We start from the raw sequence: 18,540 nt of genomic DNA, 5'->3' as shown, positions 1-18,540 counted from the left end.
AGTGCTTTACTGCACATGGTCCTATTGGAAGTGATATACTGTTAGCTCCTTCCAACTATAAAATGTTAAACATATGTTCTAGAACTCATGGAACAGCGTGAAAATCAGAGTGCCTCTCAGATTTGCCCCTAAAAAATTATATTTAAAATCAAGCAGACTACAGCAAAGTTATCAGTATGACCAATCTCACCTAAGTTAATGGTAGTGTTTTGTTGAAAACCACTCCAAGACATATAGTGACAGATAACAATAATTTTATATTAGTTTGGAAAGGATGTCCATGGATTAGAGTGGATTCCATCTTATTCCACATGAAAAAAATGACGGAAGACGTATTAAACTGCCGCTTTGTAGATATTGTTAGATAAATTTCATCATTCCAAAATAAAATACAAGTGTACGTTTACAAAAAGAAATTAACGCAAGCTGGGAGGAATATATGGATATACACGCCCTTTAGTCTATGAGATATGGAACTAAAACTGATACTATTCTCAGTGATATAGTTATCAGAACTACACAGAGATAAACAGTAAATCTGATCGAATTCTGGAATCTGTTGAACAAAAGTTGCGGCGAGGACAGTAGAGAGAGACTGTGTAACCATGTTTTTATCGTTGTTGTAATTAGTACGCAACAATATGAATAGTAACATCTTTGACAATTATATATCTGAGCAAGTGATCACTGGTTTGAGCGCTCATTTCTGATGTTTGTAAAAGACTCTGATCGGAGTGTACTGTCACTTGTTTGCAATTGTAGTGTTTGAAATTGATTGGTGTGTTAGATGTGTACAGATTGTGAAAAACAATGTTTGATATAAAGAACATAGTTAACAGGATAAGAGACAGGGTAAGTTAAGCTTCAGGTTTTATACTGGTGTGTCGTTTTACGATTTTACACTGTGTTGACATGATAAGAGAATATTTAATACCTTGAATCGATGCTTAGCACAGAACTGTTTTATTGTACATAAATCGAAGCCATAATGATGCACATTTCAGTCGACACTGTAACTATGTATTACAAACACGATGAAAACTGTACCGCAAGTAGGCGTTGCCTGAAAGTCTGGGTGTTACTTCTGACCTTTGCGAATAAAATGGTTTTTCTGGGGCAACCTCTTTAAAGACAACATCCGTATTTTACACTGCCTTTACGAAAAATAAGTTAAAATGTAGGTAACAATGATGTTTGCCTATGTTTGTCACCTGCATCCATCCCCCCTACTCTTCTAGACGCATCACTATTGTAAAACTCACGTCCATATGCAAAAAGGCTTGCCTGAAACGGTGTGTTACCCAAGGGCATTGCTGATATAGCGTACCTCAGTCTGCAGTTTGCTACATGTCTGCTTGTTTGAATATGAACTGGGACAGCATATGATTTCAATTCTAGTTCTGTATTCTCAGAGATGTTCTTAATCTGCATTTCCATGACAAATTTTCTCCATGGCATAGGAGCACCTCAGTCTTAGCTCCAGCGTGTGTGTTATATGTCTGGCTAGTTTGATTATGCTGTAACGTAATGTATCATCACTGTTTTGATTAAGTGTACAATGACACACACTGTTCTGTCTGTGAGGCACCTGCGACTACAGCACATTTTTCTTATATTGTCTATAATCTTGTGTCTCACTTGCTCCTGCTGTTCAGTACTTTGAAAAAGCATGTACAATAATCCTGCTATTTAAAAGCCATGCGAATTAGAAGTTCTGAACCTAACACCTGTTGGCATTGAAAAATCTTTAGACCCCAGGCTGGAAATATCTAGCAGTAGAATTACCTTTTTCCTTATGATCTTGTGAATTGTCCTTCTGCAGATAGTGTTGCAAAGATTTGACTAATCATCAGGAGAAACTGTGTTTGAATCATATTGAGCCATTCTTATTTAAGGTGCGCTTCAGTCATTTTAGATATTGCACAGATAATTACTTCAAGGATGCAAAGCATGCTCATTTCCTACTGACCCTGCCATACTGTGTATCAGAATGATGCATAATTGTCGCTGATGAAATCTCCGCATAATTATTGCTCATGAAATCTCCGCACACTCAGTGATTTGAGTCATGTGGCTACATGGTATCCATTAGATCACTTGCATAGTTACGAGGAGTTTGTCATCCCTGCTTAATCAGTAATTGCTGATTACATGTAGAGAGAAACGGACATCCTTTCATTTCGTTTATTCATTCATATACAATTTACATTGTATGATTGTTGTCCAGTGTGTGTGCAATGCTTACATTTTCATAAAATACGAAGGCAGTATTTCTTTATACATGCCCAATATTTATGTAGTGTGCAGTTCAAGAATTTACACTATATGCAGAAATATGTTGCATGCAAAGGAAAAGTCGTGCATGTCGCTGCACTGCATCCTATACACACCTATTATATATGTCACTGGAAATTTGTTCTTACATTTGTTTTGTTAATATGCTTGATGGCACTTTTTTGTATAAAAAACCTCACTGAATTTATGTTGTCTCTCTATCTTATTTCAAGCCTTTTGTTGCGAATATGCTAATTGCCTAGATCCTGTATAATGTTCACAGAAGTCTCTGTGGAATGGTGCTGTACTGTTTGTCATTAAAATGAGAATTACCTCATAGATGTAGAAACTAGGCACAATTAATATGTTGAGTTCTTTAAATAGGCCTATAGTTTTATAAGATTCACAAATTGTTTTTTTTTTCCTGCACCTTTTGAATCTTTGAAATTCTTTTAGAATGTACATCTGTTGCTTCCCACTATTTTGGTATACAGAACAAAATATGTGGTAAGATGTGTCTACAGTACATTTAAAGTAAGCATCCTGTATTCACTGTATATGACATTTTCTCCGTCAAAAATATGTTTGGACTTACTTCTTGAGTAGATCTTGTCAATGTGCTTCTCGTATTCAGCAATTCATCCCTCTCTATTCCCAAGAACCTATTGCAATCAACTTCTTTTAGGTCTTAACCCCAATTCGTAAGAATAAAATTATGTGTATTGTCAATTTTGTATGCTTGAATTTTTTTCTGTATATTGTTTTCTTTTTGTTTATGAATAGAATATATTTCTACATTTGCATGCCCTCAGTGGTTTGCCTTTCCATATCCGTTGACAAGTCACTTCACGTTAGTAGGGATTTATACTCATCGTACAGAGTTAATGGATAAATAGGGTTATTCAATACTAGTCATCGGCTTGGACAAGTGATATAGGAAACATACAACAAACATTGTAAACAACATCATGACTGTTTTATCAGTGATCCCCTTTTTTCCAAAATGGGCTAAGCTATCAATCAATTTGTCACCATAACCAGGTTTTTGCATTCATATTCGTTTCATTATCAACTCGCAAGTGACCTTCCAGTGTAACCTAGACCTTGGACTAAGCTACTTCTTTCACTAACAACCAGACAATGAAAATATCCACAAAAGATAATGAATCAGCATCCATTAACATTACATCATTGGTCGCCACCACCAAGTAGTATTGCATATTCCAGTTGCCCTCAATTACATTTTCATCTCCTTTGCCCCCTCCTTTAAATGTTGGTTAGTCCATACTTCATTTAAGGCACTTCGTGAATACTCCTTCCTTCATTGCCAGATTTATCAAGGATGTCAGAGGCTCTGAAGGGTCATTGCCATCCAGTCTTCTATATTTTAATTTCTTAGTGTCCAATAATTTTTGGAGCTTTCTAACCATGGCTTTAGCATATTGATAAATCTTTAAACAGTGCTAATATCTGAACGCTGAGTGGAAGTAGAGGTTCATTGCAGTAAGAAATAGAATGCATTTTTATGCACAAATATTGGTTTTATTTATCTGAAAATTCAAATCTTCCTTAGCTTTAATGCTTATAATATGTTATCTTAACACATAATTAATTAAGTAATCTATCAGTTGTATTTCATAGGGCCTTGTGAACCAAAGTGAGTTGGTCATGGCACAAGTCGGTGCATAGTTTGCAGAATGCTAATTAGAAAATTGACAAAGAAAGAACTAATAAAACAAAAAATTGTGAGAGTGTATACAAACAACACAATTCAAAGAGAAGTTCTTAATTACTGTGAGGATCTTCTGTACAGAATATAGAAGTGGTGTGCCAGAAGGAAACCTTTAATCTTCTATTTGAATACCTGTGGTTTATTGCTCAGTTTTTTTTTTTTTTTTTTTTTTTTTTCATTCAGCTGGAAGCTTAATGGAAGTGAAACCTGATCAATAAAGCACACCTTTCTTCGCAATGTTTACGGAAGTGTTAGCAAGGTGTTTATTATTGTTCTATCTAGTGTTCACTGAATGAGTGTTGCATTACCTTCTGTATGAATCAATATTGTCAACAACAAATTCCATGACAGAATATGTGTACAGGGGTTGCAGTGTTAGAATCTCACAAAAGCTGAACAATGGTGTTCATGAAGTTTATGAAGTGACATTGAAGATCAGTTTGACCTCTCATTTCTGGGCTCAGAATATTTTTGGTAAATGCACAGAGTTGCCTCAGAATATAAAACAGTGCAAGATAATTGAGTGAAAGTAAGCAAAATAAACAAGTCTTTGTGTTTCAGTGTCGGAGACAGTCGAAACCATTCTTATAGTGAAGAAGAAGGTTCTGTACAAGCTCTTCAACATGATACTACCAAGAAAGTCTTCCCTCTAACATCTGTCCAAAGAATTTAATATGGTCAACTTTACTGACTGACAAACTTCAGAAAATAGAATTTCACTTTTACAAGAGTTCATTGTAAGCAACTGTATGCATTGTGTTTTGCTACAGTTAAGTGTTAATTTGTTCTCTTAAAGTCACATGCTGATGTTGCTGACTACCCTATTAGCTACATCACTTACATTACATTCCACGTCTTTCACATTATCACATGTCATCTGCAAAGTGAACAGTTTTTGTGTTGTATTTAGTGGCAAATTGTTGACACAAATGTTGGTTAAAACATGTAAGGATGTTGTAGGATAGGTAATGTTGAAAAATAAATGTTAAGGAAAAGAATCGATTCCATGTGCCATTTCCGAGTTATTTGGCATTAAATGTAGCCAATCAGGCAGTTGTGCACACAAATTCAAGTGGTGTGCCTGATACAATTAGTGTTAGTTGTTTGCATAGTGTAGATTATAACATACTAGAGTGCTCAGCCTTTGACTTACGTTTGATCCTTAATACCATCCCATGTCCAATTTTTGTATACACTCATGTTCAGTTTTAGGAAACCAAACAAGACATTTGGCAACACTGTCTCTGGCGAGCCGCTTGAATTTGCGCACCTAACAATCTGGTTGGCTAACTTCAATTCTATTTAACTAGGAAACATCACAATGTATTGAATGTATTTCTTAACTATTATTTCTCAGCTCAACAAACCCAGCAACACCCTTAAAAGCCTCGCATTCAGGAGGACAATGGTTGAAATTCACTTCCGGCCATATCCTCTTTTAGGTTTCCGTGATTTCACTAAGTTGCTTCAGGCACATGCCGGGATGATTCCTTTGAAAGGGCATGGCTGACTCCTTTCCCCATCATTACCTAATCAGACAGGACTGATGACCTCGATTATTTGGTCCCTTCCCCCTTATCAACCAACTGTGTCTGTTGACACTGTAGGACAGCATCCTTCTTCCTACTTTCCAGATATGAAATTAGCTATTGTTGAGCTTTTGACGCTAATCCCATAATGTTACAATTCATACAAATTTTATGGAACTCACATTCTTAAGTTTCTTCATTCATTGAATGTCATTGCTCATTATTATTGATCTGGTACTGCTGTGATGTTTCAGTGGATATGTAACATTTTCATTGATCTACAGTGTGTAGAATGTTGACTTCAGTAAAAAATGAGTTACATTACATTGTTTTGTTTTGAAATATGGTGAATCGATACCTTTCCTTCTTGTTGTTCTTTCAGTGTGTAGACTGAAGTCTAGTTTCATGCACATCTCCACCCTAGTCTATCCTGTCTTCATCTGTAAATAATTATTGTAACCTAGGTCCTACATCCATATGAAACTACTTTGTGTAGACGAATCCTTTTCTACAATTTTTAGCCCCCACACTTCACTCAATTACCCAATTAATGTTTCATTGATGCTTCAGGATGTTTCCTACCAAGGAATTCCTTCTTTTAGTTAAGTTATGTCAGAAACTTATTTTCTCCCCAATTTGATTAAGTACCACCTCATTAATTATTCAGTCTACCCATCTAGTCTTCGGCATTCTTGTTTAACACCACGTTTTAAAAGCTTCTATTATCTTCTTGTCTCAACTGCTTATTGTCAGTGTTCCACAACCATAAGATTGTGTACTCCAGACAAATACCTTCAGAAAAGAATCCTAACACTTCAGTTTATGTTCAGCATTAACAAATTCCTCTTTTTTAAGAAATTATTTTCTTGTCTTTGTCAGTCTGTATTTTATATCCAATCTATTTTGGTCAGTGTCAGTTATTTTGTTGCGTAAATAACAAAACACTTTTAAGTTTGGCATCATTTACTACTTTTTGCTACTCATTTCCCAATATACTTTCTTCAACCTCACTTGATTCAGTTCTTCTGTATTCCAGTACCCTTCTTTTTACTTTTGCTAGTATTAGTCTTATACCTAACTTTTCAAGTCTACATCTCTCTTCCAAGTCATTGGGTAACATCATACATTTCTCTGGAAAGCAAACTAATCAAATCTTCCTGTAGGCCATTTTCTGCCAGTCCTTTCAGCTTTCTGTGGATAAACTGATTATTAAGTAATACTGGAACCTGCTTTTTTTTTTGGAGTTGTAGTTGTTATAGAATCTTTACTGAATGATCTTTACAACTTCGATGATGTATATTGCAGAAATGGGGATAAGTAGGAAGGTGCACTTTGTGGCATAATGTACACACACACACACACACACACACACACACACACACACACACACACACACACACACCCAGAGTATTAGTAGCCTTTAATAGACTTCAGTGTGTGTGCCATTTGTAGCATGTGGGGTATCTGAGCAATATTCCAGTTCCTAACATGGCCTCATTAACATGTACAATTGTTGCTCTAATTTGAGCTCGCAGTCCTGCTGGTCGTGCTTCAGAGTCTGGTGGACAGAATCCCTCACCAAGTCCCAAAGAAAAAAAAAAAATCTAGTGGGGTTGTGCCTGTTGCACCCATTCCACAGGTTCATCACTTGTGCGCTCAGATGCATAGAACTTGTTTTCTTCATGACATTTCCATATTTCTTGGACCTCCCGTACCACTGTCTGATGGTTGGACATGATGGTGGTGTGCTTCTGTAATGTGTGCAGAAGTTCTGCTGGGCCTGGCAGATTTGATCTCTATCGACCATTCCACTAAATAAATAAATATGAGATCAAAGCTGATTTGGAACAGCCTGTATTTTTATTGGTATGAGGGTATCTCAGCTGTCTCGTATATCTTACATACTACATGGAATTGATGGTCACTTCTCCCAAAGATCTTAATAATTCTGAGAGAATGTTTACTACTCTAGGGACCTTGTTTCGACTTATGTCTTTCAGTGCACTCCCATCTCCTTTTCATTTGCTTCCTCTTCCATTTCTCAGTACTGTCTTCAAGTGTGTTTCCTGTGTATAGCCGTTCTGTATATTCCTTCCACCTTTTAGCCTTGCCTTCTTTGCTCACTACTTGATGTTCATACACCTGCTTCTTCTTTCTCCAAGTGTTTCAATTTTCCCAGAAGTTAAACTTCGACCAGTCAAGATCGCTGTTCTACAACATTTATTGTGATGACCAGTTTCAGCAAACTACGTCACCGTCATCAGATCTTCTGGAGTTCATCACAGATTTACTGAAATGTGTTGCAAGAAGATCTGATGATGGCAGTGTAGTTTGCTGAAACCGGTAATCACAATAAATGCTGTATTCTCACGATCACGTAATCCTCCAGTGGAATTTCGATGGTTTTCTCCACCACCTGGCTAAGCTTTACTCCTGCTTTCTGCATTGTCATACAGGAAACATGGTTCCCGGCAATGCGGACCCCTGCCCTCCGTGGTTATAAGGGATATTATAGGAACCGTAGTGACTATAATAGTGTCAGGTGAAGCTTACGTCTGGGTCCTGAACTCGGTATGTAGTGAACCTGTGCCCCTTTGAACCCCTTTTGAAGCTGTAGCTGTCAGGATTAGGATGACACAGTACCCCTCAACATATTAACTGCACTGATTGATCAATTCCCTAAACATTTCCTACTTTTGGGATATTTTAACGGACATAATCCCTTGTGGGGTGGCGCCATGCTTACTGGCCGAGGTAGGGAGGTCAAAAATTAACTGTCACAACTCAACCTCTGCCTCTTAAATACAGGTGGCCCCACACATTTCAGTCTGGCAAATGGCACATATTCGGCCATTGATCTTTCTGTTTGCAGTCCTGGCCTTCTCCCACCTATCCACTGGAGAGCACATGACCTTTGTGATAGTAACCACTTCCCCATCTTCTTGTCACTCCCCCGGCGTCATGCCCACGGTCGCCAACCCAGATGGGCTTGTAACAAGGCAGACTGGGAAACCTTCACCTCTGCTGTCATCACTGAATCTCCTCCAGATGGTGCCATCAATGTTGTCATTGAGCAGGTCACTACAACAATCACTTGTGCAGCGGAAAACGCGATTCCTAATTATTTAGGGTGCCCCCTGTGAAAGACAGTCCCTTGGTGGTTGCCGGAAGTTGCTGAGGCAATTACTGAGCATCAGCAAGCTCTACAGTGACATAAGTGACACCCTTCCCTAGAGCACGTAATATCCTTTAAACGGCCCCATGCCTGTGTTTGACAGCTTATAAAATGACGGAAACAGGAATGTTGGGAGAGGTACGTGTCAACCATTGGGTGCCATACGTCACCTTTCTAAGACTGGAAGAAGATCAGACATCTTTTTGGGTACCAGACCCCAACAGGTGTCCCTGGCATTAACATCAATGGCGTGTTATCTACCAACGCACTTTGCTGAGCAATATGCTCAAGCCTCTGCGTCGGAGAACTAACCCCTCCCCCAGCCTTTTGCTCCCTCAAACGGTGGATGGAAAGGAAAGTCCTCTCGTTCACTACATGCCACAGTGTACCCTGTAACACCCCATTTACAGAGTGGGAGGTCCTCAGCACCCTTGCATGTTGCCCTGACACAGCTCCTCGGCCGGGTCAGATCCACAGTCCGATAATTAAACATCTCTCATCTGACTACAAGCAACATCTCCTTGTCATCTTCAACCGGACCTGGTGCGATGGCGTGTTTCCATCGCAATGGCGGGAGAGCACCATTGTTCCGGTGCTCAAACCCAGTCAAAACCCGTTTGATGTGGATAACTACCAGCCTATCAGCCTCACCAACTTTCTTTGTAAGATGCTGGAATGTATGGTGTGTCAGTGGTTGGGTTAGGTCCTGGAGTCACGTGGCGTACTTGCTCCATGTCAGAGTTGCTTCCGCCAGGGTTGTTCTACCACAGATAATCTTATGTCCATCAAATCTGCCATCGGAGCAGCCTTTTCCAGACACCAACATCTGGCTGCCCTCTTTTTTGACTTATGTGAAGCATACAACACGACCTGGCGACATCATATCCTTGCCACATTGTATGAGTGGGTTCTCTGGGGCCCACTCCTGATTTTTTTCCAAAGTTTCTTGCCGCTCCGTACTTTCCGTGTCCAAGTTGGTGCTTCCCCCCGTATTCAGGAGAATGGTGTTCCGCAGAGCTCTGTTTTGAGTGTCTCTCTATTTTTAGTGGCTATTAATGGTCTAGCAGCAGCTTTAGTGCTGTCGGTCTCACCTTCTCTGCATGTGGATGACTTCTGCATTTCATACTGCTCCTCCAGTATTGGGGTTGCTGGGCAGCACCTACAGGGAGCCATTCACAAGGCACAGTCATGGGCTCTAGTCCATGGCTTCCAGTTTTTAACCACAAAGTCGTCTGTCATGCATTTCTGTCAGCATCGCAGCATTCATCCAGAACCAGAACTCTCCTTAATGACGATCCACTCACTGTAGTGGAGACATATCAATTGTTAGGACTGGTTTTTGATGCCCAATTGACTTGGCTACTTCCCCTTCGTCAGCTTAAGTGGGAGTGCTGGCAGCACCTCAGTGCCCTCCGCTGCCTGAGCAACACCAGCTGGGGTGCAGATTGCTCTATGCTGCTGCAGCTCTACAGAACCCTTTTTCAATCCTGCCTTGACTATGGGAGTCTGGTTTATGGTTCGGCGGTGCCCTGAGCATTGTGTTTTCTTGACACAGTGCACCACTGTGGCATTTGCCTAGCGACGGGAGCTTTTAGAACGAGTCTGGTGACCAGTGTCCTGGTGGAGGCTGGAGTCCCTCCATTGAAGGTTAGGTGTGCACAACTGCTCGCCAGTTACCTTGCACACATTTGTAGTTCTCCTGCACATCTGAAATACCATCTCCTTTTCCTAACCACAGTGGTTCATATCCCGCATCAGTGGCCCAGGTCAGGGCTTAAGATTGCGGTTCGTGTCCAGTCCCTTCTGTCTGAACTGGAGTCCTTCCCATTACCACTTCTCCTTGAGGTCCATTCACGTATGCCTCCATGGTGTACACTTAGGCCGCATCCTTTGGTAGCACCCATCCAGGAGTCAGTCTATGCCCTGGAACGGTCCCATCATTCAGTGGTGTTTGTGTGGACCCCAGGACACGTTGGAATCCCAGGTAATTAACCTGCCATTAGGCTGGCCAAACAGGCTACGTGGAAACTGCTTCTGGAGATGGGCATCTCTGGAACTCAGCTGCGTTCTGTCTTACGCCGCAGGGTTTTTCAGCTTTGGGAGACAGAATGGCGTAACAGTACGCAGAACAAACTGGGTGTCATTAAGGAGACTACAAATGTGTGGAAGTCTTCCATGGAGGTCCTCTTGCAGGGAATCAGTTGTGCTTTGCTTGCTACGCATTGGCCATACGTGGCTAACATATGGATACCACCTCCATCGCGAGGACCCACCTCGGTGTCGCTGTGGCTCACAAATGACGGTTGTCCACCTCTTGCTGGACTGCCCACTTTCAGCCACTGTACAGCGGCCTTTTAACTTCCCCAGCACCCTACCTTCGGTGTTGGGTGACAATGCCTCAACAGCAGCTTTCGTTTTACGTTTTGTTTGTGAGTGTGGGTTTTATCATTTGATCTAAGTTTTTGCACATGTCCTTTATCCCCATGTGTCCTCCACCCCAGTGCTTTTACAGTGGAGGTTTTAATGTGTTGCAGAGTGGCTGGCTTCTCCTTTTTATTCTCATAGTCAGCCAGCCATGGTAATCAGCTCTCTTGTTTTGATGTCTTATACATGTTTCTTGCATCTCTCTGTAGTTTTCATGTCTGATTTTGTCCATTTTAGTGTTTGTTGCCCTTCTGCCATTCTTGTGGTTTTCTCCTTTCTTCCAGCTGTGTTTTGTATGTCTTGATTATTTTACTCCCACCCTTGTGGAAGTATTTTAATTGGAACGAGGGACAGATGACCTAGCAGTTTGGTTCCTCTGCCCCTCTTTTAAACCAACCAACCAATTACATTTTATGAGCAGTGCTGTCCATCTCAGAAATTGTTTTAATATCTCCTGTGGTACTTCATTCAGCATATTGAAAAATTTTGGAGGATAGACATTTTTAATTGTTTACCCTTTTAGTATCTGCAGCAGGCACGAAAACATTATCACTCAACACGGTTGGTGTAGGTACAGTACTTCGTGGGCCAGTGATGGCTTTGTAACAACCAGGCAAAGGAATCCAGTGAGAGGAATGAACTTGCCATGCAAATTGATCTCTGGTGAGAAGAGTATCCAAATCCACATAAATATGCATATGGCAATATATTCACCATGTGGCTGGTGCAGGTAACTAATGACTAAGCGCATGACAACATTTGGCACAAAGCATGAGGTGAGGTTTGCAGCTGTTTAACTCTGACCATTGGCCTGCTCTGCTGAGAGCCATTCACAAGTAAACAGTCAGTCAATCAGTGGGTCTGCCCATACAACATGATGCGTGCGCCCTCCATGGCGAGTGTCCAAACTATTCCTCTGCTCTACCCATGCAAGCTCATTTGCCTTCATCGCTATGCCCACTGGTAGGGCTACCAATGCACTATAAAAGCTGTTAAGTAACTTTTGGCTGACTAGTGTCAGGCTTTGCCCATTTTCACAAGCCATGTGTTTTGTATTTGGGATCTACTTGATGTCAACAGTTTTGTTTATGTCAGCACCCTTTAGACATAGCTCACATATTCATTATCCAACAAGATCTGATCCATGTGACAACAGTATTCCACATATGATGGGGAATTTGTTCTCATTGGAGTTCACTCCAACAGAACAAACTCTGATCCATGTGACAACACATCATGCTGAATAATGAAGATCTACATGTAAAGTCCGATGACATAAATAAAACTGTCCACACCAAGTGTATCCCAAACACAAAATGCATGGCTTGTGAAAATGGGCCAAAGCGCAAAACTAGTCATCCAGTAAACAATTAGCAGCTTTAGTGCAAACAATTAAAAATATGTTTTCTTCACTATTTTAGACCTACAAGACATGGCATATTAAAAACCTTTATATTTGTGAAACTTGATGAAACACGCACCACAAATCAGTGTTTGTTTGTCACTTTGTTCTGTTAATCATGGTTTTCAAGGATCTTAGACAGAACAGTAGTACTCAAGGAACTGCCAGATGTGGGTTCTGTAAATAAAGCTCATTTTTTTTTGCCAACTAGATGAAAGGTGCTGTTCCATCTTTATTTACTGTGGAGGATATAATTAAAAAATTTTCAACTTTTCATTTTCTTTAGTGATTTATCACATTATTTAGTTCAATAATTCAACCTCTTCTTGCATGTTCATATACATATGCTAAATTTGCATATGTTTAGCATGAAGTACTGTATCTTTGTACAAAATACGGATCATGGGCAAATACTTTGTTTTGCAGCAGTTTCTGCTAACATCACCTCTCTGTGAACGGTCTCAGAGGTGCTATCAGTGTTACTTGCTACATGATTTTTACAACATGCTTTGTAGTGTGTGCTAGGAAGTTATGAGTTCAGACAGACATTCTGTGCTCTGTGATCATATGAAACTGTATCATATGGTTTCTTGATTTGAAGAAACTTGTCATCATTTTGTGTGATGTTATGTACAGACTTATAGTGAATGGCTTGGATGAGCAAAGGTTTGCATGATTGCAGCTGTTGGAATTAATGCAGATTTCTAAAAAGGAGTTGTGTTGTCTTCAAACATACTCATCGTATGTGAGCACAAAGTGTGTTCCATAATACCACAGTGGACTGCATCTCAAAAATGGACCCTGCCAATCATTTTGCAGGAAAATGCTCAGGCAAATATGGGTGTGACTGATTTGTTCGATCGATGGAACTGGGAAGTGCTGTACTGCCCACCGCACTCCCCAGACTTAGACCCTTGTTACTTCAGTTTGATGCTTAAATTGAAGGAAGTACTTCATGGCATTCATTTCAGAATTGTTACAGAGATTCATTGAGCAGGAGACCACTCCACTCATATTATCAACAAAAGTGGCACTAAGACTTCCATGTCACTGGCAGTGGTTTATACACAATGCTGGTGACTACTCTGAATAACATTAAAACTCTGAAACTTGTATCTACTGTATTTAAGTTGTAAATAAATAGTCGCCACTATTGAAGTTTGAACCTTCATGAAATAATGTTGTGCTATACTTTATACTGGCACTACTTTGTGGTCATTTCGTTTTGCTGTTTCACTCCATGGTGCTTTTTCAGGGAGCTGTCATTTTACATCATACGTGAGCATTCAAGTTATTAACTTATAACTGTATGTACAGTATGCCACTCTGGTAGGTGAATCTGAACTTTACTTCACTTTGATAGTGTATCGAATGCACAGGGATACAGGGTTTGTTTGCTGATACGATAGGAGAAAAAAAAAAGTGTGTTGATAGTGAAGCCATAGGGGATCCAGTATTAGAGTCAGTTTGGCAGAGCTTTAGAAGACCTGCAGTCAAACAAGGCAGACAGGACAGAAAGCATTCTATTGGAATTTCTAAAATCATTGGGGGAAATAGCACCCAAATGACAATTCAAGTTAGTGTTTGTAATCTACGAGAAAGGAGACAAACCATTGACCTTTCAGAACAATATTATCCACACAATTTTGAATATATCAAGGGTAGATAAATGAGGAAACTATTGTGTAATTAGTTTAATAGGTAATGTCTTCAAGTCACGGGCAGGGAAAATACACAGAATACTGGAAAAGAAATTTTGAGGAGCTAGTAAACGATGATCAGTTTGGTTTTAGGGAAGGTAAAGATTCCAGAGAGACATTTTTGAATTTTTTGATAATGCAGGCACGAGGCAATTCCATAGGGTGTGTAGACCCAGAAAAAGTGTTGGACAACGTGAAACAGCACAAGTTGTTTGAAATTCTCAGAAAAATAAGTATGAGCTGTAGGACAAGATGGGGCAATATGCAATATGTAGAAGAAACAAGCGGGAACTAAAGGATTGAAGACCAAGAGAGAATTACTCAAATTAAAATTGGCATAAAACAGAGATGTAGCATATCTGCTCTACTGTTCAACTTACACATTAAAGAAGTGATGAAGGAATTAAAAGAAAGTTTCAGAACTGGAATTGAAATCTAGTGTGAAAGGAAATTGATAAGATGTGCTGTAGACATTGCTACATTGAAGACCTGCTGAATGGAATGAACAGTCCACATATAACACAGAATATAGATTGACAGTAAACAAAAGAAAGAGGATGAGTAGCATAAATGAAACTAGTGATAAACCTGTGTAAAGGCATAGAGGAATATTTTACGTGGTATTGCAGGAAGCTATAGAGGGGTTAGTCTCTTATGCCAGTTCAAAACTTTGTTCAATTTTGAGAATTTTGACCAAAGATGGTTCCAAAAGTCTTGTCATCTAAGTACTTACTTCTGTTTTTTGTATGTAGTTAATAAACCAGTCCTTGATTTGGAAGTCAACATTCAATTGCTTGCATTGTCCATTTGCACACACACAATTGCAAAGTTGACTCAATCCTTTAAGACCAAGTACCTAATCATGGTAAGAGTTATTGCAGTTTTTGACAACAATACAATACGTATTCATTATGCAGCTATAATGCTCTCCAAGACTTCATTAATCTTGGAGGACGACAAACTATTGGGATTGTCAACGGGCTTCAATATCCTAAGAAGGCACACTACTTCATGAGATGAGCTCGACAAAATAACTATTTTTGTACATCAGTATTATTTACCTGGCAAGCAGTGAAATTTTTTATGTGTGTATGTTGTTGGTACATGTACTTTTGGCAGTCCTCAGCGTCTTCTTGAAATGATGGGAATGGTGGAACCATAGATGTCAGCAAGGATGTTGCAGACTGTGCTGTGAAATGTTACTGTTAACATGGCCATCTGCTGATGGCGTTACTTCTCTTGAGCTATGAACTGTTTTTGTAACAAGGCTATTTGTTGATACCAGGAATTTGAATATCATTTTTTTTCCATTGTGTAGCTCTTTGGATTTTTACAATCTCATCACCATTGTAGAAATGTGGTACATTTTTTGTTTATTGAACACTATACACAAGGACAGTTTGCACAGAGTAAAAGTCTAATGCACAGAACAAGGTCCAGATGTTGTCATTGGTAAACAGTAAACAAGAATCTGGCCAGTACAGCAAACCATAGAAAATTTGTAGAGGCACAGTAGGAGCATTTAGATAAAACGTTACTGGTAAACTTGCCGCATCAAATTTGGATGAAATCCCAAAGCTTTTAATGACTATGGCCATCATCATAATTGCCAGAGGCTATGTCTGACTTGTGAAACTGGCAAGGCTCCCACTTTTATGCCCAAAGGATGACATTTGATAGGCTTGATTATGTCATTGTGACATCATGGAAATCGTGCATAGGTTGTTTGCACTCTCTGTCCAGCATTCTTACCACATCACCACTCACATTAAGCGTTAAACTACGAAAAGTCTTCCTCTGTTCTTTCTTTATCAAGTGCATGCTACCATGTCTTGCTAAGTGCATGGCTGTTGTCTCTATTGAAGTTTTTATCACAAAGTCTAATTTCCACTGTGCTTCTCTAATCACGGAATCCAAATAGTTGGAAACATGGACCAGTATCTTCATGTGCTCAAACATAAGCTTGTTTTTACTTAACAGGCCATGCTCAGACATTGCTAATTTTTCAAAATTCCTGTACTTATAAAAGTGGGACTCTTGCTAGTTTCAGAACAGTCTGACATACTACCTTATGACCGTGATGGAGGTAGCCATTGGAAGCTTGGAATTTTATCCAAATTTGATGTGGGAAGTTTTCCAAGAACTTTTTATCCCAAGGCTCCACCATCAAAGACTTCATAGCTGTAGCTGTACAGTAATCTTAGCTAGTGAAACTTAAGAGTATCAACATGCACATCTGCTGGAGCTTGCCTTCTTACGCAGTTCTGGAGACCATGGGTGCCAAGGGATCTGTCTGCTGCATAGAAGTCCACTGTCAGTGAATGTATGCAGAATTGAGTGCCACCTGAGACTAATCTGTCAAATTTTGTCGTTTGCATTGAGGAGCTAATGGATGCAGCACATGTAATACACACTGATTTTGTTGCGATGTGCCCAGATATGATTGATCAAGCATAACAACACCTTGTGCTGTTAAATTAGGACTCTCAGCCATGAACATTTTTAATATAGTCAATCATTTCTCTTTCACAAGGTCCTGGGACAGACAAGCAGTGATCAAAAAGTTTCTGTTAGAGGCCATTGCTGTGACTTATGTGCAATCCAGCACGACTCTGATTCAGGTATATAAGCACCAACATGTAGGCAAGGGGTTAATGTGGCCTTCGAATGGAAACTTTTTGATTGCCCTTTACAGATAGGACAGAAGCTATTACTTGAGAAAACAATTTGACCGAAAAAGTGTTGTTCAGTAGTTTTTTCCATCACAAGATTCAATTCATTTGATTATTTGATGTATTGCTCTGTGGAAGAGGTTATTGCTGTTGCTGACATTAACAATTTGTTGCTGATATTGTTCTTAATATAAGTCCTTTTTTGTCTATTTTTGTTCACTGCATTGCATTTGCTCATATTGAGTCCAACTGGCAGTAAATGCATGGAGTTTAATTTCCTTCAAGTCTTCTACACTTAAATAGAAGATTTATAGTGGTACCAACACTCTATAATTAACAACACTGTATGTGAACTGTGTTGGAGAGCTGCTACTGATGTCTGCCAAGTAATTAATGTATATTGTGCACTTTGTAGTCATGTAATGCTTTTTTCAAGACAAGAGCTTCTGTCGTATTTGTTTCTAATTTACAAGAAATTCCCACCCATTCTCATATCCAACCAAATACTTCATAAGCTTATGACCTGATTCATAATACTTTTTCTGGTCTGAGCGATACTAATCTAAATAAAATATTTGTCAGGCCCTATGGGTAAGATACTTATTTGGGCAGCTTCCTGCCCTGAGGTGACTAGATGGTTCGCTCTTGCATACACAGTTGTGTGCATGATAAATTTTATCACTATGGCTGCCATCAATTGTTGACTGCGTACTTGGAGCCACAGCATTCATTGTAAGGTATCATTAATCACACTCATGCAATGCCATGACAACAGTATGTCTGCAAGCACAAGTATATGTAGCATTATTTTTGAGACATTCTTGATACGTGTTTTCAAACAAAACAAATTCACAGACAGAAACAGTTAAATTGGCATTATATCACTGTGCTATTTATTTTTATCTTGTGTTGAAGAGATTAATATGTTCCAGTAAAGAACTGTTAATGACAAAAAGGAGCAAAGATGTAAACTTCAGTGTTTTTTTTTTCCCCTGCTCAGAAGAATAGTGTAGCTTTCTTTCCTGCAAAGCAAATAAAAGTTTGTTGCAAAGATAATTTATGAACAACCATTATTCCCTTCAAGTAATTAAAAAAAATATAAATCTTGTAGCTGCCAAGAATATCAGATGGCAGGCATCACTGTCAACTTGGCGCAAAAGGAAATATTCAAAGTTAAGCAACACATGTGTCTCATTTTTACAATATGGTACTAACAATTGCCACACAAAGCACATACCAGTAGGGTAGAACTGTGCTGGGACATTTCAGACAACAGAAAACCATATCCTCCTTGTTGCCACTGTTATAAGCAACATTTTAGATATCTTAATTCGTGACGAATGTGCTTTTGGACCCATTCGTTCCAAAACGAGCCAGGTGGCACAGTGGTTAAGACACTGAACTTGTATTTAAGATGAGGTTGACTGAAATTCCCCATATATTAATCCAGATTCAGGTTTTCTTTTTCATCTCTAAATTAGAGTGAATATTGTGGTAGTTCCTTTGAAATACACACATTGGATTTCCTTCCCAATCATGTTCAGTTTAAACTTGCACTCAGTCTGTAAAGACTGGTTGCAACAAATGAATTGTTTAGACTTAAGCAAAGAAACTTATTTCGGGTGCAATCTC

At 39.3% G+C, this 18,540-nt stretch overlaps 1 protein-coding gene across 1 annotated transcript in view; it reads left to right on the top strand.

The window, feature by feature from the left end:
- The first annotated feature begins 666 nt into the window (after nt 1–666).
- Nucleotides 667–18,540, top strand: part of LOC126297537 (early endosome antigen 1-like) — a 182,740-nt gene continuing 164,866 nt past the window's right edge. The window contains exon 1 of the mRNA XM_049988450.1: nt 667–852. Coding sequence (XP_049844407.1) covers nt 811–852 — 42 coding nt within the window. The 5' untranslated portion in view covers nt 667–810. The remainder of the gene's footprint in view (nt 853–18,540) is intronic.

The sequence above is a fragment of the Schistocerca gregaria genome, chromosome X (assembly GCF_023897955.1).
Source record: "Schistocerca gregaria isolate iqSchGreg1 chromosome X, iqSchGreg1.2, whole genome shotgun sequence".
Lineage (NCBI taxonomy): Eukaryota > Metazoa > Arthropoda > Insecta > Orthoptera > Acrididae > Schistocerca > Schistocerca gregaria.
This window is presented reverse-complemented; position numbering and strand designations above follow the sequence as displayed.